The 22,270-nt window shown below is 42.1% G+C and overlaps 2 protein-coding genes across 2 annotated transcripts; both read right to left on the bottom strand.

The window, feature by feature from the left end:
- Positions 1-1,076: 1,076 nt before the first annotated feature.
- LOC131281918 (uncharacterized) lies at positions 1,077-4,158 on the bottom strand. Its single transcript, XM_058311282.1, has 3 exons — positions 4,054-4,158; positions 1,285-1,418; positions 1,077-1,191 (listed from the first exon to the last, which is right to left on the bottom strand). The coding sequence occupies exons 1-3, from the start codon at positions 4,156-4,158 to the stop codon at positions 1,077-1,079; spliced, it is 354 nt and encodes a 117-aa protein (XP_058167265.1).
- Positions 4,159-17,725: 13,567 nt separating this feature from the next.
- Positions 17,726-20,548, bottom strand: LOC131281338 (uncharacterized). The gene is made up of 4 exons (XM_058310664.1): positions 20,387-20,548; positions 18,116-18,338; positions 17,882-17,979; positions 17,726-17,812 (listed from the first exon to the last, which is right to left on the bottom strand). The coding sequence occupies exons 1-4, from the start codon at positions 20,546-20,548 to the stop codon at positions 17,726-17,728; spliced, it is 570 nt and encodes a 189-aa protein (XP_058166647.1).
- Between the last annotated feature and the right edge of the window lie 1,722 nt (positions 20,549-22,270).

The raw sequence follows: 22,270 nt of genomic DNA on the forward strand, positions 1-22,270 counted from the left end.
CCGGTAGGGAAAAGCAGTCTTGCCGAAGCGCACCACCGAATGCCAAGTAGTCGTTAGTAATTTGGAGAATTAAAAAAAAAAAACAAGTACAAGATTCACCATCAGCGAAGCGAACCAGACCAGGTTTTGGGTGAACATTCTTACCGCTTACCGATTACACGAGCCTCCCCTGGGGGAGTTGGGTGAGCTTTCCGCGGTTGGACTGACGTCTCAACGAACGGAGAACGAGGAGACAAACTCGAAGAAAATCATGTTTCTTTTTTAATCTGTACGTTGCGGGGAAGTGTATTTTTTTCCTAGTACTTTACGTTCCCCCGAGTGACCCGGGTGGACATCCCACGGACTCTTGTTTACATATAGTTTACACGCAGTGTTTCAATTGTTGGCTCCGATTGGGGGCGGGTGGGGATACGGTAATGAGGCTTTTCTTAAGGGTTTGGTTTTCGTACTACAATTATCTACTGGCACGTGTTGCGCCATACTGAAGGAATTGCTGCTCGCGCCCTGCCTCCTATCCCCCTCGACACCAGCTCACCACCACCACCATGGAACTCTGCTTGCAGCTCCGATAGCCGCGTGAATAAAGTGTGCTTGTTTAAACATTTAAAAACATCCCTGTCACACCAAGTAGATTTTAGCAGCAACCGATACCGGAGAAGACTCAACACCCGAGGAGGAGTTTGCTTGTTTGTTTTTCGTGTTTTTTGCTTCTGTTGTGTTAGTTTGGTTTTATCTCTATGTATATATATTTTTTAAATCTTCCCAACCTTTTTTTTCTTTCTAACGACATTTTTTTATCATAACTTCCTTCATCCCTGAATCCGAAATCCTTCACATCGACACTCGATTCCTTCGCAAACGCCTTTCGCCTCGAACTGGACCGTTTTTTGGTTGTGGGGATGAGGATGAAAGAGTAGGGCAGTCCTTGGTGAGGGGGAGGAGGAAAGATTGGAAGAAACTGGAAACTCTCGAACCCTCCCTCCCGCACCTCATCTCTTCCCGCCCGCGTCCGATCGTCGATTGCGTTCGATCGGGCAGGGGTCGGCAAGCCCATCCTTGCACTGGAGCCGAGCGTCTTACTTCTTGAAGCACGAGATCGGGTTGAAGTAGCACTGGCGGTACCGGATCTGGCGCTTCATTTCCGGCGCCCGGTACAGCTGATCCCAGCCACCTCCGCCGCCGCTGATGGCACTGAGGAACAAAATCGAGCGTTCATTGTTGGAGCTCCGGGAAACAATACGAAAGAAAGGGAAAGAAAGGGAAAGAAAGCCGGACGGCACTTACTTGGTCTGGGCGTACTGCGCCAGCAGCTGGAGCTGCAGCGGATCGAGCCCGTAGTTGTCCAGCTGGTTCGAGACGTACGAGTTGTAGTTTGTGTACAGTTTCCGCAGCTCGTTCGGGTTTATCTCCGGCATGTCCTGGTGGGAGTAGACAAATGAGGTTCGAAGTTTGAGTTTGAGGCCGCACGCAAATGTCTTGCATATTTTACGCCCAGCTACCGGATCGCATCACATAGGATCGGAATCAGCTTCTTGGTACCCGGCTTAATGGGACTCATTTATCACCGGGGGCCGTTTTTCGCGACGAAGCTGACGAGCGTTTAGAGTTACGGTTTCAACCGGAGGCATAATCGTAAGGAAACCAATAAGGAACCTGACGATGACATACCGGCATGCTGATGAAATATTAAAATATAGCTAGGCGAAGGTTTTGTGACCCCTTCCCCAATCTGGTGGAATGCGCAATTTGATGAGTAGAAGATGGTTTAAGACACGAAGGATATTTTCAAGGAAATTTACAATTTATCGTAATATATTGCCTTAATTCCAAATTCGACCCAAGTTAAGACGGTATCGATGACTTGAGATGTTCCATCAAGTTAGAAAGGTTGCTTAAAAACATAAGATCTTAAGAATGTTTTTAAAATCGGCTTTTTATAATGACTCAACTACATAATATAATGAATAAGATATGTTTGATTTAAAAATATAGTAATACAAAAATTACAAATTCATCTAACACAAAAATTACAAATTCATCTATGAACTTTTGATTTTTACAATCAGAAAAATGTAAAACTTTAATAAAAATTTTATTTGGTCGAACTTTAAAGGAATTTTATCCAGTTTCAAATAAACTTTATATAATTCATCTAAATTGATTGAATTGCAAACACAGAATCCATTTCTTCAATCATATACTTTCAACACGGACATTTAAAGAAACGTAATGCAATAGAATTGAATTGATTGAAATAAGAACATTGAATCAATTTTATTTCAATTCAAACAAAAACATGCAATTCCAATATCACAGTGTAATATTTACATTGTGAAGAATTTCTCAATACTTGATTTATACGTGAAAAGAACTAAAGAAAAGATCAAATCGGTCAAATTTTAATAGTATTTTGAAGTACCGTACTAAAATAAAGTGCAAATACATTATTGAACCCACTGAAAATAGTCACTATTCACTAGATACCATTTGTTATTTGTTTCTCTTCTCAATCAAATCGTATCATACGTTTGCTCATATCAATGTGTTTTATACGAAAGAGATATAAAAAACGACTATTTCAAAACTATTTCATATTAAACACCCACTTCCATGGGTACCGGAAAAGTCAAGTGGCAAAAATACTCCATCGCTTGCTCTCAGATCATGTAGTCAACTTGTTCGGACCACTAAAACACCTGTTGACTTTCAAGTTGACGCAAACTATCAACGATCCGCCCTGGTAGTGGGGGAATGGGAAAATCCGCACAAAACATGGCCCGCATAAAGATTCCGTTCCGGCCCGACGCGTTTCCGTTTCCCATCGGAAGCCAGAGCGGATCATAACCTCCTGCCGTACGGCTGCTAACACGATAATTCACACACTCTCACACATCCCTCCGCCATCGGTGAGGGGAACGATTACGTATGGAATACGGCGAAGGATTTCCGGACGTTCGGAGAGATGGCTGCCAGACAGAAGGATGGTCGAGATGAAACGAACAAGCTGTTCGGCGGTGGCTCCCGGAAGTGGAAAAAATCGTTCCATCGGCAGCCGAACCATGCTTCTGAGGGCAACCACTTGTCGTCAATTTCCGCCTCCTTTCCATACTGATTGCTTGTTTATGTGCTCGGAATTTATGTTGACGGTCGACCGTTACGGTCACACTCTCGCACGTGCGGCTCCACAAAGAGCCGATGCAGTTGCACAGTGGGAAACAAGTGTGTCAAAACAAAAGATCTTTTTTATGGTGCATGTTTCGTACTTCATCCAAGGGATATACTTGAACAAAAAACTAAAGATTTTACAGCTTTGGTTTCATGCCACTCTTAAAGTAATATGCCATATTGTGCAAAAAAGTAGTGAATGATAGTCAAATTCACTTTTGAAACTCATAAAAGAAAAGCAAAATTATATTTTGTCGTATGATAGAAGCATAACAATGTAAAAAATTATGTGTTTGTAGCTAAATTAAACTTTTATGACTCAAGACAACACAATATATCAGCAAACAAATTCAAGTTGTTTGCTGATGGCTACACTTAGACAAAGTAAAAGAATGATCGTATTAATATTTACGTAACATGCATTGAATTAAAATTTAATACTGTATTAAAAGTAGATGACATCAGCATTCAAATATTGCAACATTAGTTGCAACATTCGTTATTGTCGCTCAAAAGTTAGTTAATTAAGAGATGTTAACAGGTTAAAAGATGTAAACTGTTAAACGTATCGAAAAGCAAAAAAACAGAATTTGAAACACATTATGACACCATAAAAATAGAGAAAAAATTACCCAAAGAAACACTTGTCCCTCCGATACGGCACAGCATGACACCGGAGAGCATAAGCATAACAACATGCTAATAAAAAGCTAACAAACAAACCGATACTCGCCCAACCTGTTGCCCTGTGGCGAGGGAAACATAAAGATTACAATAAATTCGAACAAATTGAAAAATAATAAACCGATCCAACAACCGAGGGGCGATTCGCTTCAGCAGCTTCAGGGTCAAACAAGTACCTGCACGGCCCTAACCACAAGCACCTACCTGATTATCGATTGCATTCTGCGGTCGTCCGGAGCCCAGCTTCACAACAAACAATAGCGCCAGAACGAAGAGGATCTGTCGCGAGGGCGTCGTTGGGGCAGCCATGAGTCTCGGCGGGGTTGGGGCGCGGGCCAGGACGCGATTCCAAGTGGATTCGATGCACTTTTCACCGGAGATGTCCGTCCGCTGCTGCAGGTTCTTGCTGGTGTCGGCTTTTCGACTGAGATCGGAGCACGAGTCTGAAGTAAACCGCACAGAAGCAACGGGAATAGGGGGATGGTGAATGGGAGGGTTATGAAAATAAAACACAATTAGTTCTGTGGTAGTTGGATGCCAGGGATTGAGGTTTACAATCCCGTGACCACGATAGAGAGAGATATATATAGAAGACGGATAACGAGTTCCCCGAACGCCCGAGGCTGCAAATAGGATGCAGCAAATTGAAATTCCGCTATCGGCCACCGATTGATGATGGAGTTTCGCCAAGATTAATATTTATCAGGTGTAAGCGACGCGAAATTGGAAGGATTATCAAACCCAAAACGCCCGAGGAAGTGCCTCCGGTCGGGTTACGGTTGTCACCAATGTTCAGAAAGTGGGATAATATCCCTCAACGACCTGGATTTTTCACTTACTTACCCACATTTTCTGACGCCTGAGAGATTTAAATTCTACCTCGGGAGATAAAATAATCCGTTAAGGGTAAGACAATAGGTAGATAAGCCTTCTATTGAAGCAAACCAAAGGCTCAACGTCCTGTGTGACCCACAAATCAACGAGTCATCTTTCCAATACACATAAAAATATTTAAAGTAGTCATTCATCATTAATCATCTCATTTTCACAAATAAATGGACTGTAGCTGTTCTAAGAATTGTTGAATTTGATATTTCTTTTGCCTTATGTATAGATCTCTAAAGCCTATCACCTAATTTATGGAGAATAATTGGGGTTTTCCATACATTTTTACATTTGAGTTAAAACCCAATGAAGAGTTCATAAATTACAAAGTCTGTGGAACAAAATATTTTCTTGTTTTTACTACTTAGTCTACAAACGTTGTAATCCGCGGTTAAGGAAACTCAAATGCTACATTCATAACCGTTGTTGTAAAGTAAATTGAAGTTTTTATAGTTCAACATAAATAGCTTTCGGTTTCAACAAAAACAATTGGATACAAATCCAAAGCGGGTAGCTCCAATATGTCATGTTTATAACTAGAGGCAAATCGATAATAATTGTTTTGGAGCAATGGCTGCCAGTAATTAATCATGTCTGGAAGCTGACTTCTTCACGGTGATTTGATGTTCGTCGTATGTCAAATACAACCGTTGATTCCAAAGGTTTTAGTTATATTTAAAAAAAAGTTATATTTATAAAATTTGAGAACGCTGTTGTAAACAAACAAAATGTGATCTAATCTTCTTTAAGAATGGTTTATAGTTATGTTACAATTTTATCGAGTTCAGTTAGAGTTTACATTTACTACAAGTAGCACTTAAACGCTTTGTAAGCGTTCAGCAATTTACGAAACACTCCTTATTGCAAGGGTGAACGTGCTCGCTTTATCCTTCGCCGTGTGCCTAACTAGTAAAAACACGCACGGTTAACCAAACACACCAGAGAAGTGGTCAGTTAGAAGCGCGTCCTGCAGAGTCACAACCGTCACCTAATTAATGTGCAACCCACGAACGTGGACCAACACTGTTTTCCTTCTTTATTTTTCTTGTCTTTTTATTTTTATACTCTTTTACCGGCCCTGAAACGATCGCTCGATCCACGGCACGAGAAAAGGTTGACGAGAATGACCAATATTTTACATTTGCGGTCGGAAAAACACAGTTTCTCCTCGTTTGCCCCGGTTTTCTCCTGGAGTTCCCTCGGCCCAACGGGTCGACGGGGCTGTCGATTACAGGACCGCCAGCCGGAAGCTGCCGTTGACAGCTCGATTGTGTCGTCCCCATCGTCAGTGACAAAATGGTAGGTCGCAATTGTGCGTGGTAGTGTTATGGCTTTTCCGTTTGTTCCGCTTTTCTTTTGTTTTTGTTAAACCATTGTGCTTCACTCGAACTTCCAACCACTCTAGCGGGCGTTTGGGAAGCGAATGCTAATTCTGTAGCTTATCGTAACATTTAGTGGTGATAAAACGGAACTGAAGGTTGCCCGAAAAGTTGGAAACGCGGGCCTCATCAATAATGGGCGGCTTGAAACACCATGCGCCTCCATTATAAGGCTGATGGCACTTCCAAACCAATACATTGTACTGGTCAGGGTTCAAGAGGTATGGGTGACGATGGACTTATTTCCTTTTCGGTTTCGCCAAATCGACAACCTTTAGCTGAGTTTTCAATTGCTCAGTGACGCATCTAATTAAGGACAAACTTCAACCTTTATTTTCTTTTCATACTTTTTTTCTTTCGTTGCGTTCGAGGAATCATTTCCAGCCCCGTTGATTTGAATGTGTTTCTAGCGAAAGAAGGACCCCGAACGGGGTACGTTTTTGCGGTAATTTGAACGATGTAATTATCTCCAATGTTGAACGAGATGTGGAGTTAATTATTCCCAAACGATATGTCGTTCGAGCTGCGGAGTCGGTTAATCAGCTCCGGTAGATGCAGAATGGTCTGGGGAAGCAGGAGGAGGCGGGAATCGGTATTAGGAGCAATTTGTTTCACCCATCGTGAAACTTTCACATCATGTTCCCCCGTGGCAAGAGACGATGACACACGACGATTGAACTCAGTTCTAATCAGAAAAGTTGCTATTTCTCGAGCGTACATCGAATCGAATGGGATGGTTAAAGGTAAATTTTGCATCATTAATAAGATGAACATCAGATCTTGAATGCGTGAAATTCCAATGTTTAACAAGCAATCTCAAAATGAAGGAAACTTTGTGTTTCGAAAGGTTACAAAATGGTTTAAAAATTCATGTGTTTGGTAAAAAGGGACAGTGTGGTTTAATTTGTTACTTTTTAATTTATTGCTATTGATTTTAACTATGCGATTGTTTTTGTATTGTTATCTAACATATTATGTTCTTAAATTGTCTAGTTCGTTGTTTGCGTAGCGTTTAAATCCACTTAATTCAATCACCAGTTCAAGCTCTCGTATTACACAAGACTTTACGAAATACAATGTATTTTTAACATAACACAAAATATTCCGCGTTCTTCATAACAGACCCAGCTTAGTAAAAATCAACAATGGTTTGGCCTGTTTTTACATTTTCCATTATTGCAACCTGTTGATAGCTGCCAGCATGATTGACGAGGGTGTCGATGTGGGCGAACGTTATGTCACTTAAAGAATCGGGCCTACCATGGAGAAAAAATTGGAAAAGGACAATCCTATGCAACACGAGTCTGTAACTCATATTCTGCCCAAAAGGCTGCCGGCATTGAAACCCGAAGGCAATTAAAATGAACTTTTTTGACATTAGAATTCCACCTTGCGTACGTCTGACAGCGTGATTAAATGTGTCATAGAAGAGATGGCCGAAGGCAAAATGTCGCTGGAGGTGCAGGCTTTTTTTCCGGGAAATCGTGAAAACCAATCCGCATCAGTAAAAAGAAGGTGGTTAAAATGTAAGATTAAAAAAGAAACAAAACCAACCAGCTATTTCTGCGTCACCGAGGGAAGGGAAAATAGTTTCACCGAGGCGGGACCGTTCTGCCCAGGAAGAGCCGCAAAAGGGAACGTATGTCCCTAGGTTAATATTTTACTTTTCTTGACACATGATATTTTAATGTGCTCCATTTTGCCGCCTTTAAGGTGGCTAGCACATGTTGCGAATATGCATATTTGCATGCAAAAGGTGTGGAAGTCGCTCGACCCGTCGGCCAGGGAAACATGTGGGTTAAACATGTAGAGCATATTTGTGTAATTTTTTTCTTTGCTTTCTGTTTGAAATAAATGGAGGTAATAAAATAATCCGATCTATTTCTTCCTCTTTGATGTGGTAATTTCGAAAGGTTTTATGGAGGCATGAAAGGTGATTTAGTTACTTTAAATTTTATTTCAATTTTGTTTATCACTTTTGAAAATTTTACTATGATTTATGATGATTGACTACATGATTTTTTTTCCATGAAGTTATGCACTTTTTAGTTCTTATGTTTCATGTTAGATAATCAAATTTGGTATTTAATTTTATTTAATAATTTTATCTTCAAATTGGAAAACTGAATAAATTTGTATCTAATAACTTCAGTCGGGTAACAAGCCAAACTATCCATCTTTTGTACTCCACTTGTTACTTCCACTATAGATCCTCGATTGACCAACACACAAGTAAAGGAGAACCGATTTATCCTAAACCCTCCGGCCCTTCCACCAAGGTCGTAAAAGTGGCCAATGGCGCCCCAAACTCCGCTCCTAATGCTCGCCTCATTATGGCCACCGCGCGACAAATCAATCAACGCTCCACAACGTGGATTCGCGTACTTGACCTCACGGAACGTTAATATCGTTTCATTGTTTCTTTGTTCGGTCGCATTTATGGCACCGCTCCGTTTCACCGTAATGGGCCCAAGCTCCCTCATCGGACATCGGTTTCGCATTAGGCAGAGTGCAGCATCGGCAACAATTAGTTAGTGCATAATTTACTCACATGATCCGATCGGCGTGAGGTTTGGCGCACTCTGGATGCTTTTGGCGGCCGGATTCCACTCGCACACCGCGTACCACAGCACACTTTCACCCTCGGACACACTCGGTCGCACACTCTTGGCACACTCTTGGCACACCGGAACCTGGGTCGGACACGGAAGGAGACGGAAACGGATTGGATCACTTGCACCACCTTTGACGACGAAGCCGAAGACTTTCGCGGACGACGAGGTTGCGTTCCTGCACTTGGTCTGCTGCGGTATGAGCGATCCGGAAGCGGCCGTTACAATATTTATACGGTCCGCGTGCCGTGGCTCGGTGCCTGTGTCGAGCTCGGCGGAGGCGCAGAACGGTCGCACGCATGGCCTCCGTGGGGCCGGATGTCAACCACGCTCGCTTGTTATCTTTATCTCACGCTCTCCCTCTCTTTCTCGCTCTCTCGCACTCGCTCAGTCAATCATCTTCGGGGACCACGGAGTTTCTTCAGCCATCTGCCGACTCGCTTGCTCCAACAGCTAATCAACACACCGGTTTGCTACGATCACACGAAAGGCTTTTCTTTCCGCTTCTTCGCTCGAAGCCCGTTGGGAGGGGGGAGGGAGGGGGATGTTTAGGTTCGGGTTGGCTCGATCCGAGCGGATCTCACAAGTGGCATAGAGGCCGGGGGTCGTGATGGAGCAAAATATGTCGTTGCTCCATTTTCTCTACCGAAAAGCGGGCTTCCCTGCATCAACAAGTGAATGCAACAATATTGCTCAGGCACAACACACAAGCGAACTACAGAATGACTTGTTTATTGGTGCAGAAAGTTGCACTTTAATGCAATGGTTTTTTAAACTCCCTTTAAAAACGTGTGTGTTTTTTAAATTATGACCTGCTTTTCTGATGCTTAGAAAATGTGCACGAAAAATTAATTTTAGTGCATTTTCTCGAAAAACTAGAGATAATGAACATTTTTTTCCAAAATATAGAACAAATAAAATTTTTAAGCTTTAGGTAATGGTACCAATAGTAGCACATTTAGTCACGTAATTAACTATATTATGTACTTTATAAGTGTGAAGACCACAATATTATACCCATTTATACCAATTATGATCCACCGAATTAATCTTCTGTAAAGCATCTATTTTCACCGTGCAAAATAAAAAATACAGGAAAAATGCCTTTATTTCTAGCAAATTGGTTCCTATAGTTGTGTTATCGAGTACCTATAGTGGTGGTAGCCTAGAAAACTTAGAAAAGACGGAATATGTTTCAAACTGAACGATAAAATTACTCCTAGACCAATGCATTATCTTGGTCGTAGACCAATGCATTTGTGATTTATAGCCTTAAGGAAATCCTGGCATACCCGATAAATTGTTGTAGAATCCAGCATATTTACTAATATAACCTGATTGGAAAATAGTAATTTTCTAGCCTTAATTTTCTACGGGAAGGAAAGATTTATATTTTGATCATTCCGTTGAAGATCAAAGAACAATTCATACTGGAACAGATAACGCTATTGTCTTCATTTCTTCGTAGAACTAAGTTTTTATTCCGCTATAACCACTATTGGTACTAGCACCACTATGGAAGCACTTACCCCACATGTATTAAAAAAAATTAAAAACCTTTAAAAAATGAATGATGAAGATTTCAAGAATTCAAAAAAAAAGTAAAGCAAACATTAAGAGTCTAATAAAAGTGAAAAACGCGTTTCAGCACATAATACACGCACACGTTGTTGTCTGTCTCGACTAATATTTTCATTGGGTTTTGTTAATAAAAAGTCAATTTTTACAGTTTTACTTGCTCTTAAATAAAGGAAATAATATAAACTTCAAGAGGTGTTAATCGAAGGAGGAATCCAATCGTAGATTATCTTTCTGTATGTTTTTCATTACACATAACTATCTCAGTTTGGCACTCTATAGTTATTTACAAGGATGTAAACTGAACTATGTTCAACGTAAAATACCACAATAAAAATATTATATTTTTGTCCGGTGCTAGAAATTTATTTGCTTTCTCCATCTTCTAATAGCGTACAATTATCATAAACTTTACAACAGTTAAACAATCATACGTATGGGTTAAAATTTCGCTAACTTTGGTTTCTATTGAACATAAAATACTGTCTAAATAGAATCTGTTTTTTAAATTATTTGACGAAAAATAACAGTTTGGAAAACAATGTCAGTTCAAATGCAAGGTTCGTAGGACTGCCTAGATATAGTTTCAATTGTTTGAGATAAAAATATGTTGATTTAACATGCCGAAGTATACAGAATACTTTATTTCATGCATGAAACATATTATTAAAAGGACGATTCCAATCTTCCAAAATCTTTTCTACCTCTCATTTGACCTGTAAGAAACCAGAAACCTCTGAACCAACCAATACAAGATTTATTAGAATTAAGTCGTTGGTAAGAATCAACCGAAATCCAATTCATTGATGAGATTATATGTTTCGCAAGGAGAGGCTTCCTTTCCCATCCTTCGCTCCTGCCCTACCGAAAGCGTGGGAAACGTGTCCCGTTTCGTTACCGTGATCCTTCCGTCGGAAACCGACACCTTTCAACCGTCACAACCGAAACCTGCGTGGCCAAGGTTGACGCCATAAGCGCCGTAGCCCTTTTCACACACGCACGCCGGGTACGGCGCAAACAGGTCCTACGAAAACACACATCGCACCGAACACAAACAAATTAGCATAAAGATGCGCGTGCGGTCCGGGAGATCAAAGAAAAACCTTCCGAGTCCCGCTGGCGGGTGAGCCTTTTTGACATCGGTGAAATTACACTTTAAATACAGCGTACACCGCGCTTTAAAAGTGTATCGCACTTGGATGACGACTCTCGAAGGCGATGTCTTTCTTTCGTTCGCGGATCATTAGGCAAAAGCCGTATCAGAGTGCGCTTTCCTTTCCGTTGCCTCCGCCGGCTGCGCGTTGGTTATCGCGGAAACAAGCCATTAGAGGGCGCCGAAAGAAACGTGACGATGAATTTTCATGCCAACAATTGCAGCAGCTGGTTAGAGTAGGTGTTGGCCGGGAGATGCATGACTTTTGCAGATTTGCGCCTTCCGATATTGAGATTAATGTTGACGGCGACCATAAGGAAATCTTCGTCAACCTTGTGTCGGTAGTTCTGGCAGGTTGTTTTTCCAGAGCTTACGATCATCGTGCAAATGCACCGTGTGTGTGTCTTTGTACGTATATTTTTCTTTCTCTAAATTGCATTTCATCGAAACGCACCAGGCGTCTCCATCGCTTGGCCTATTAAAAATAGCGTTTGTCATTTGGTTTGGTTTGTTGTGCCAAAGCAAGCCGGGTTCCGCTGCAGGGCGGCACCTTTCGGAGCGGTATAAATTTAGAGCCACATGACGTCATCAAGTTTGAGACATAACTTCGCTTACGCAGGACCGTACGAGTGTTGCCATTAAGTGTTGCCGGCGGCAACAAAACAACACACCATTTAATTGGATCATGAACGTGAAGAAACAAACATACTTTGCTCATTATGAGGCACCCGTGAATGCCGTTCCACAGACGCCTCTTTCCCGTCGCAAGAAACTCGCTCGAGGAGCGGAGGAGAAAAGTGAAAAGCGATTGACTCGCGTTTTAGACACCGGCGGGGTTCGACCGGGAACGTTGGAACGGGGAAAAGATGGCGGTTCGCGGGAAGATTAATCAACTATCTAATCTGCCGTCAATGTTTCCCGAGCGGATAGCTGATAAACTATGACGACTTAGGTGAATAAGCGCGTACCAAACCCGACCGGTGTGGGCTTTTCCCACCCGTTTTTTTTGGGGCTAGATGAGACACCCGGTTAATTAATACCTGGTGATAATTTATGCTCCACCAGCGACGCCTAGACCAACGGTGTGGCCACTTCGTTTTTGTTTTTTGCAGCGACCATCACCCTTTTCCGGCTCGTGTTCGTGTAGGCTTTTAGCAGCTGTAAACCGAACCCCTCGGGGGTCGCGCACGAAGCAGGCACCGACGCAACCACTTTGGGGCCAAATTTATGGAGTGACCTGTCGAGTTTGATTTGCGCGCGTACGGTACGTCAACTCTTGCCGCCATTAGCCATCGGCTCGGTGGCTCGGAGACGCTTCTGACCACTCCGGGGACGCCATGGACATCCATCGCTCATATCGGCTCCAACGTCATCCGGTCCGGGGGAGATTGGGGAGATGACTTCTTACGTAAAACAAATTGCTAATCAACGCATTACACAACGGACCGGATTCCCAATTGGAGCTGGAAGCCTTCATCGATGAGCTGCACCTCGCAGCGTAGCCTACATCAAACGGAACCATACGCAAACACTGTTAGGGGGAAGTGTTGGGGGAAGGGGGAAGGAGAGGGGGGGGGGGGAGACTCGACGGAAAGCTGGTTGAAATTCTATCTTACACTTATGTGGCGAGAGTTGCTACTGATTGGTTGGGGCAGATCGGATAAGTACAGCAGGGGAAAAAAACACATGAAACAGTCATCTGCCGGACACCGGACTGCTCGTGATGTGTGTGTGTGTTTCAGTGTGGGTAGTCTTCGAGGGTGGACTCACGCATTGGTGGCCACGGGTGTTCCGCACGGCAACAAAGTGATGCCAAGGAACGGACCCGGGCTGCAAAACACACACACACACCATCCATCGAGGTGAGAAAGGTGTGGGAGCAAACGTGTTTTATAAAATGGTAATTGAATTTTATGCCCCTGATTGTCTCCCATTTCGCGTGGCCCGTGGCAAAACAAGTCCGCCTGCCGTCGCTGGAATCGTCGGAATCGTCGGAATTGTCGAGTTTGACCTGGATCAGCGATATTTTTTAGCTTACGGCACGCGCACCGGCGCCCTGCAGCATCTTTGGGGTTAAGTTTCGGCGATGGCGAAAAACGCCCTCGAAAGGGCGCACGGTTTCGTTCGTAAATTTGACTTGCTGTTCCGCTAATCTAAACCCAAATAGCCTGCAGCACTGGAGGGGGAGAGGGGAAGGGGTGATGACATTTTACAATGGAACGAAACAAATCCGCGAACGCAAAAGTCCTTCTGGTCATTCGAGGAACCTGTTGTTTCGAAATGGTATCGCCTTGGCAACGGAAGCAACCGGTATTCGCTGTCGGAAAAATGTAGTTTCCCATTCCGGCTTATCGAAAAGCTTTCTACATGTTCGAATGCTTCGATTTCCGGGAGCTTTCGATGGGAGGACTTTATTCGGAGCTTCCGGAAAGTCTGGAATCAGCCACGAAAGCACGTCGATGTGGGACGCCGTAAGTAGATGAATGTGCTATGCAATCTTTTATGCGAACTGAACGCGATTTTACGCGGTTCTACTGGAGCTGGAAGCGTTTGAATTTCTACATTAACCTTTTTACATAAGGGAGAAAGTTTAATGCAATGAAGAAAACGAATCCCAAAATAGAATTGTTCAACTTCAATCACTTGAGGGAATGAGCATAACATCCGTCCGAGATTGTTCACAGTCTTGAGAAAAAAGAATTCGTCTAAAATTCTAGGTACAATCGCACCTAGATACAACGAACTCGGATACGAGGAATGAAAGCGATAAGATACAACGATACATACGAAAAATTTCATTTCAATTTTCTATTTGTGTTGCAGAAGTTTTTATCAAATATGCTACATAACAAATCACCAGAAGAACAATATGCTCTAGCAAAGTCGTTGGAGGCCTTTGGAGAAAACAGGATCTTTAAAAATATAAATTAATATATTTGAAAATATAAGAAATAATAATACGATAAACGTGAGTATTTTTAAGATGAATGATACATAGATTAAACATATCATATCTTACTTACTTATGTGGCGCTACAACCGCTGAGCGGTCTTGGCCTGACGAAGCTCCATCCGAAACCGCTCACGGTCGCTCGCCACGCTGGTCCAATTCCGTATCCCGGCTTTATTGGCGGCTTCGTCTACGCCATCCTTCCACCTCAATTTAGGCCTACCACGCCTCCTCTGTCCTTGGGGACAGCCTAAAAGGACTTTACGGGCTGGGTCGTCCGGTGCCATTCTCATGACATGACCAGCCCACCGGAGCCTGGCGAGTCTAATTCGCTGTACGACAGTAAGGTCGCCGTACAGCTCGTAGAGCTCGTCGTTATAACGGCTCCTCCATTGTCCCTCCTCACATACGGGGCCAAAAATCCTCCTGAGCATCTTCCTCTCGAACACGGCTAAGAGGGTTTCGTCAGATTTGGACAGAGTCCATGTCTCGGAGGCGTATGTGAGCACTGGTACTATGTATGTTCGGTATAGTCCCAGCTTCGACTGTCTTGACAGGTATCGTGAGTGGAAGAGATTTCTCAGACTGTAATATGACCGGTTGGCTGCCAGCACCCTAGCGCGAATTTCATCTTCAATGTTGTTGTCGGTGCTGACCTTTGACCCAAGATAGGTGAAATTTTGGACGACTTCAAAAGTGCGTTCACCTACTTGTACGTCACCCCCGCGTAGGCTTTCGGCAATTGTTGGCAGGGCCGCTGATGGTACCACCATCATCTTGGTTTTTCCCTCGTTTATCTGCAGTCCGAGGTTATTCGCCGCTTGCTCGATCCTTTGGTATGCTTCCGCTACATAGGAGAGTCTTCTACCAATAATATCAATATCATCAGCGTATGCCAGGATCTGGATTGACTTATAGAAGATGGTCCCCGAAGTTTCCACCTCCGAGTCTCGGATGGCCCTCTCTAGCGCTAGGTTGAAGAGTATGCAGGCAAGCCCATCCCCTTGGCGCAGTCCCTTGGTGGTAGCAAAGGAACTTGAGAGTTTTCCATCCACCTTCACCTGACAAGTGACGTTGGTCATGGTCATTCTTACAAGTCTGATTAATTTAGCCGGGATTCCAAATGAGCTCATGGCTTGATACAGTTTTACCCTGGCTATGCTGTCATATGCGGCTTTAAAGTCAATGAAGAGATGGAAAGTGTTTTGTTGGTACTCTGCCATCTTCTCCAAGACTTACCGCATGGTGAAGATCTGATCAGTGGTTGATCTCCCTCTTCGGAATCCCCTCTGATAGTTTCCTACTATCTCTTCAGCGTATGGGTCAAGTCGTTCTTGAAGAACGAGGGAGAATATTTTGTAGGCGGTATTCAACACCGTAATACCCCTGTAGTTACTGCAGTCTAACTTATCTCCCTTTTTGTATATGGGGTAGATGATACCAAGATTCCAATCACAAGGCATCGATTCGCTATCCCATATCTCAGATATCAGTCGATGAATTTCGTTCTCTAGATTTGCGCCTCCGTTTTTGATCAGTTCGGCTGTTATTCCGTCCGTGCCAGGCGACTTGTTGTTCTTGAGGCGACGGATAGCCTTTCGTGTTTCTTCAATGCTAGGTGGCTGAAGCATGATTTCATCTGCTGGTGGAGCCTCCAGCTGCTCGTTAAACTGATCATTTAGTAATTCATCGAAGTACTGAGCCCACCGCGAGAGGACCTCTGGCTGGTTGCTGACCAGATCTCCATCCTTGCTGCGACAGCAGGTCACCTTCGGAGTAAAGGTGCTTCGGTGGCCTGCTATCGCTTGGTAAAACTGTCTTGTGGGTCCGTAACGCACTTTGGTTTCCTCGAGTTTTCGCATTTTGGCGTCCTCCCACAATTGCTTCTTTCGCTTGAAAACTCGTTTCTCTTCTCGTCTGAACCGGTGATATTCTTCTGCATATCATCTTCTTTTTTCTTAAACATATCATATCATTGCTGTGTAAAAAAAATAAATAACATTGAAGAAAAGGTCGATTCTCAAATGATCACATTTTTTAACTTGCGAAGTTTTGTATGTTGCGCTAGAAGGAAAAGAGTATATTTCCTCAACGCAAGTTTCTGTAATCAGTTACTTTGACTTCTAAAAGTGTTTGGAACCTTGCGCATCTTTGTGTCGTACAGAATGTTTTTTCGTGAATTTATTTTCTTTTAATGTAAACCTATTTTCATCAAACAAAACATACTTTCAGTGTTGTAAAAATACATTTTCGCATACAGAACTTCTAGAAAATTCAAAAAAATTAAATCAAATCCCACTGCAACTGGATCATTATGCCTACGATTTAACACTTAATAGTTCAACTCAGCAATTTCCCCTAACAAAAAGTTATTATAAAATAAATATTGCCCTAGTTATGTTAGATAACTTGTGCGAGAAATTCCTATAACAATGCGCGAAATTCCTAGTTCACAAAAAATATCAAACAAGCTAAGCAGTTGTTGTATATTTTTAACAAAATGATTTTACGTTTATAGGAATTTCATCCAACAAAAACAGTAATCTTTTGATTATAAATTGATCACTGGAAACCAGGTGAAAATCTTAAATAATTGTGTTCAAAAGGCAAATAGTCTATGAAAAATAAAATAGAACTTCTTTGACCAACAACCAGTTAAAAATTTAAAAAAATTGGAGAGCGTTGATAAGAATTTCGTTCTTTGTATAAAACCAATTTTAAAAATAAACACTTAACCAACAACGTAAAATATAAAAATCTCATTAGAATAGCACGACCAAAGGAATTGCAAATCGTGTGCTAATGTATAGTTTAATATTTTGCATAGATTGATGGGAGAAAAAGTTTTAATTAAAAGATGAACCACACGTATTGTCATCACACCATGATTGGTTTCGAAAAGAATAACCACCATAGCGTTAATCTGTTTCTATTTTATTGAATTGTAGTAATATGATCAGTACCAATATTTTAATAATACAATTACACTGCACCTACAGCCCGTCGTGATTGAAATTACATTGTTACCTCTCGCCGGTTCTTCTTCTCCTGAAACACAATCTCGCCACATTTCTGCTCCTGCCCATTGCCTGCTAGAATTGTGCTAACAGCAACTATCCGGAAAGAATCGTTCCTGCCATAATGTTCCGCCCTATTGCTTGCCGTACCCTTCCCTCGTCGCTGCCATCGCCCGGATGCCGGAAGAAACCTTGCGTGAAGATCCCTTCCACTGAAGATTACATCCAAATTGTGGACCGCGCCGCGACGCCTCCGCCGTGGTCACGATTGATTGTGAGGCTCAACTGGAAACCGCCGGTTCCTAGAAACAGCTGACCGCATTGAAATAGCACTTCCAGTACCGGCCCTTCTTCGTCTTGTCCTCGGTGCCCCTCGTCTGAATGTCCATCTGGGCGGAGAAAGGAAAGCGAATGACGGCGACGGCACGGTCAGGAACCACTCCGCGGTTCGAGCTTACCATTTCATCTAGCAGCTCCTTCCGGGCCTCGATGTCGTCGATCTCGTCCGGTATGGAGTTGGTCACGCGGTCTTCCGCATCCGCGTCCGCATCCGCCTCTAGCGATGACAGAGAAAAGAAAAACCAACGGCAAGAAAAACGGGATCATCAGCCGGCCAGCTTCAGGTGGTGGAAAAGTTGGCCCACGCGGACCGCCATTTTCCACGCGAGCCGATCGGTTTTCGATCAATTTACCCGCGTAATAGGTTTTCATCAGTTGCTCCGTTTTGCTCGGCGGAGGTGGTGGGGGCGGTGGCAGGCTTTTGGCCACCGTCGGCTTGCCGCTGTAGCGCCCGTCCCGGTACACCTTGTTGATTGGCCGGCTGCCTCCGTCGTCACCGTCGCCCTTCTCCAGCGCGTGGTGCAACGCCACCATCAGCCGGTCCAGCAGCATCGCCGCCCGCTTCGGCACGACCATCTGCAAACGATAGTTTGAGCTGCAGTTTAATTGGGCTGTAGTTCCGGTGCACGACTAAGGTCAGGACCGGTGGGTCATTAGATTTGCATCAGAGCTTATGCGGACTTGAATTGGAGATGCAACCGTAGTTAAAATCTAACATTAAATTCCTTCATGTAACTAACTAAGAATGACAAATTCATTTTGTAATGTTCTCTTGTGCCAGTTCAATATTAATCAAAAGCATGTACAATAATGTTGTAACTAGTTGGAAGCATTTCATTATGATATAAAATATTCAAGAAATATAATAAATCGGTCAATTTATGTTTGGTTTTTATTACGATCAATAAATTTAATATGAAATAATTCAGTCATCCTTTTCAAATTTCAGATAAACCAAGTGATATGAAAGAGAGGAAACACTGACCAGAGAGACGTATTAAAAGATCTGCATGCTAGTTTTATGAGATTTAAAAAATGCAATACAACTTCATTAAATTTGCATGTAAGTGAATTTGAAGTTTAGAACCAAAAACCAAACGTTTTTCAGTTTTAAATCTGTAAGAAAATAATTTAGTAGGGTGTTAATATATTTATATTTTCATTATTACAACTTTGAGTTTTCAAGTATCCTCCTTATCAATTTCAAGTAGAACTAATTTACAATATTTTTTTTCCTTCCGATGCATGTTCTGAAAACTTACAGAAACCTCATAATTATAACAAGCTGTTTGAGTTGAGTTGTAGTTTGCTGATACATACAGTTCTTTAGGATATAAAACATGTGATCTGATTAGAACAGAGGCTAAAACAGACAGCAATTTATCGTGTGATTTTTAATGTTGATTTTTTGCATGCTCACTTGCTTATTATGGAAATTCGTGGGTCGATGTAATGATAATCTTGTAATAAAGCAAATGTCCCAAAGACAAATAAAAAGTTTTGCCTTCCAGACTTCCTTCCAGCTAGACGACCTTCAACGCGAAAGGCAAGTCGAAATAGTATTATTCAAAGGATTATAATTTGACAAGATCTGCTACGATATTATTAGAAAACTAATTATCCCATCTGAACGTGCGCCCTTTTAGTCAAACTGATACGCATGGAATCAAACAAATCGGTTACCATGAATAAAAATAGATCTATGCAGCATAGACAGGAATTTACTTTATGTACAAACAAAGTTGAGCGATATAGTTTGGTTTTGTGCTGTCTTAAAGCAATTTGTTTCGGCTATAATTCATTATTTAAATTCCAAGGTAAGGATGGAACATTAAAACAATATTCCACACTTCCATGTAAAATGACAGTTTGAAGTGCAAATCTCAAGTATTTATATAAAAATACACCATTCTTTGCAAAATTTAATGATTCGTTTGAAGCAAGTTTTTGTTTTTAAAAATTGAAATAGCTATCGAAAGTACAGTTTCATTATCTATTTATCCAAGAAAATCGTCATTATGAATTTGATTTTTATCTCTGATACGACGGAAATTATCTACAAAGTCTATGTTTATCCTTTGCAGATCATAGAAAGCAAAGTAATTATCTGCAAATCGAAGAACAAAACAAACATTCTTTCCTGTTTATTTTCCTAATGGCTTCAATTGCCAACCTTCCCGTTACAATGTAATAGCCTTTTAAAACTTATGTTTCTGCAAATACACGTACTGTTAGCACTCAAAACCCACAAATATTTTCACCACCTTTCCAAACAATTACACGCATCACGATCATATGAACGTTGCAAACCTTCAAAGCACAAGTGGAGGCAGACTAGTCATAAATCTTGGCCACTTGAGGTTGACTATAAATATGCTTTCGTGTAATTCACATTGAAAAACTGGCTCGACACATCGGGATCGATTTTATTGTAACCTATTTCCGGTGCTTTAAACACTGGTGGGTTTTAAATGGAAGAAGAACGTTTTAAAAGAAATTGTTTTCACCAAAATTTATACCAAACAAACATTTTATTCATTTTGAGCTAAACAACTTAATTTTCTTTTTACAACTACAACCTTTAATAGATCAGAATGCGCGTGTTGTTCCGAGGGACGTCTTACCGGATAGTCGTCATAGTTGACCACCGCGTACTTTGCCATCTCATCCGACCGGCTCAGTTTGACCGGCGGCACAATGCCTTTATAGCTCGCCAGCTTGCCCCAAACGTTGGGCATTTCGAGCAGCACCAGGCAAAGGGTCATCTGCAGCACAACGCCTCGCATGGTGGCGCTTCACCTGATTAACGGAACGCGGGAAAATGCACTGTAGCAGTAGGACGAGCACACTTCACACTACACCAGGAAAATGGCCTCGTCACGTGGTCCGCGGCTGACTGGCGGGAGAACAATTTTTCACAATCACGGCAACAACTCGTGTGCCAAAAGCCTGGCGAACCCTTCGGTGTCCAACGGTCGCCGGATCAATTATTCACACCGGTTCACCCGATCCATCATTTCGTGGCACGCAGCGATCTAACACCTCACTATCACCGGCCGGGAATCTGCACCAACTCTTGTAGCAATCGTATCCTGGCGTCGTTTGTTGGTCGTTTTTCCACCCTTTTTCGAAAACTCCTTACGAAACGCGAAAGTGCGCGCGCCCGAGCGACAACCCTGATGCAACTCCGCACTCGATCGTCCTGTGAACCAATCTAACCGCCAGCTCGAGCCACTCGGGCGCTTTTATAGACTGAGTCGGCGACAAACGCCTCCCCTCACCCGCCCCGTGCCATTGCCTACCTCCGTGCTCAACGCGTCAAGCAATTTCCATCGTCACGCACATTGCCTGCAATGGATAATTTTCCTCAGAGGAAGGGGAACATGGATGCTTTCGGCATGGATTTAAGATTTCGCCGGTAAAGCAACAGGTATGTAGGGACAAACCGAAAACGAAACTAATGAGTCAAACCATCTGGAGATGAATAGTTTAACAAATTTAATTTAAATAGTGTTTGTTGATCGAAGTTGATCAGCTGAGGCATTAAAATTTGACAAAACCTTGGGTAATTTGAAGCAATTTTGTAAATATTAAATATTTACTTATTTATATCCTCACACAAAAACTGCATTGGATCTGAACAAAGGCGTCACCAATCTTGAATTCCAGCTTTGCATCATTCTTCCGACAATCGCCTGCACTATTGAAGCGTTATTTCCCAAACCCCAACGGAGGCGAGGAAGTTGAGGCGGCTATGGGCTTCAACCTGTTGAATTATTGTGAAGCAGCAAAGGCCGAAACATGAAAGGATTTTCGGCAAGATGAAATCAATTATGCAGCTCGGTAATGTTTGAAATATTTACCTCGCCATTATTGAATCTGCATTAGGAATGGCCGAAACCGGCAGCAAAATGGGAAAGATGTCAAGAAAATCTGCGTTCTTAACTTTTTGGTACTGATTGCACAGTAGTGCCTATTACTTTTTAATTTTATGGCTTATTTGTTTAACTTACATCAATAGATTATAAGTGTGTTGATAGTTTGATAGCAAGACATAAACATAAGTAATGTTTAACCAAAATTAGTTGTAATATTGTGATAACAACCAGATTGCAAATGTTCGATAACGTCTAATTCCTGCCAATATTCAAGAACTGTGTTAGGTCACTTACTTAATAGCTGAAACAAAATAAAAACAATATGAAAAAACTTTAAAATGCTTGCCGTACATAGAAAAGCTCTTGAAGTGAGAACCAAGTTCAATTAAAAATCAACTCAACGTTCATCTTCGTATGGCCTGGTTACACTTGTTATATGAGAAACAAATCTGTAAAAAATGTTGTAAATATTGTAACTTTAAAATAGGAATCATTACACTAACGATCAACTCGTCGTAATGGTAAAAAATGTAAAAATCACTAAATAGACAATAGTAAAAGCTTAATTGCCTTATCCTTTGTTGGATTTCTACAAACAACGGAGAATACGTTGGACGTAGGGGTCCGCGA

The sequence above is a fragment of the Anopheles ziemanni genome, chromosome 2 (assembly GCF_943734765.1).
Source record: "Anopheles ziemanni chromosome 2, idAnoZiCoDA_A2_x.2, whole genome shotgun sequence".
NCBI lineage: Eukaryota > Metazoa > Arthropoda > Insecta > Diptera > Culicidae > Anopheles > Anopheles ziemanni.

Bases quoted from the DNA above. Each gene is read 5' to 3' on its own strand.
- LOC131281918 (XM_058311282.1), bottom strand. From the start codon at position 4,158: ATGGCTGCCCCAACGACGCCCTCGCGACAGATCCTCTTCGTTCTGGCG. The intron at 1,419-4,053 runs GTAGGTGCTTGT...TACTCCCACCAG, and splicing joins AGAATGCAATCGATAATCAG to GACATGCCGGAGATAAACCC. The intron at 1,192-1,284 runs GTAAGTGCCGTC...TTTGTTCCTCAG, and splicing joins GCGCAGTACGCCCAGACCAA to TGCCATCAGCGGCGGCGGAG.
- LOC131281338 (XM_058310664.1), bottom strand. From the start codon at position 20,548: ATGCGAGGCGTTGTGCTGCAGATGACCCTTTGCCTGGTGCTGCTCGAA. The intron at 18,339-20,386 runs GTAAGACGTCCC...TATCGTTTGCAG, and splicing joins TCAACTATGACGACTATCCG to ATGGTCGTGCCGAAGCGGGC. The intron at 17,813-17,881 runs GTAAGCTCGAAC...TTCTCCGCCCAG, and splicing joins AGGAGCTGCTAGATGAAATG to ATGGACATTCAGACGAGGGG.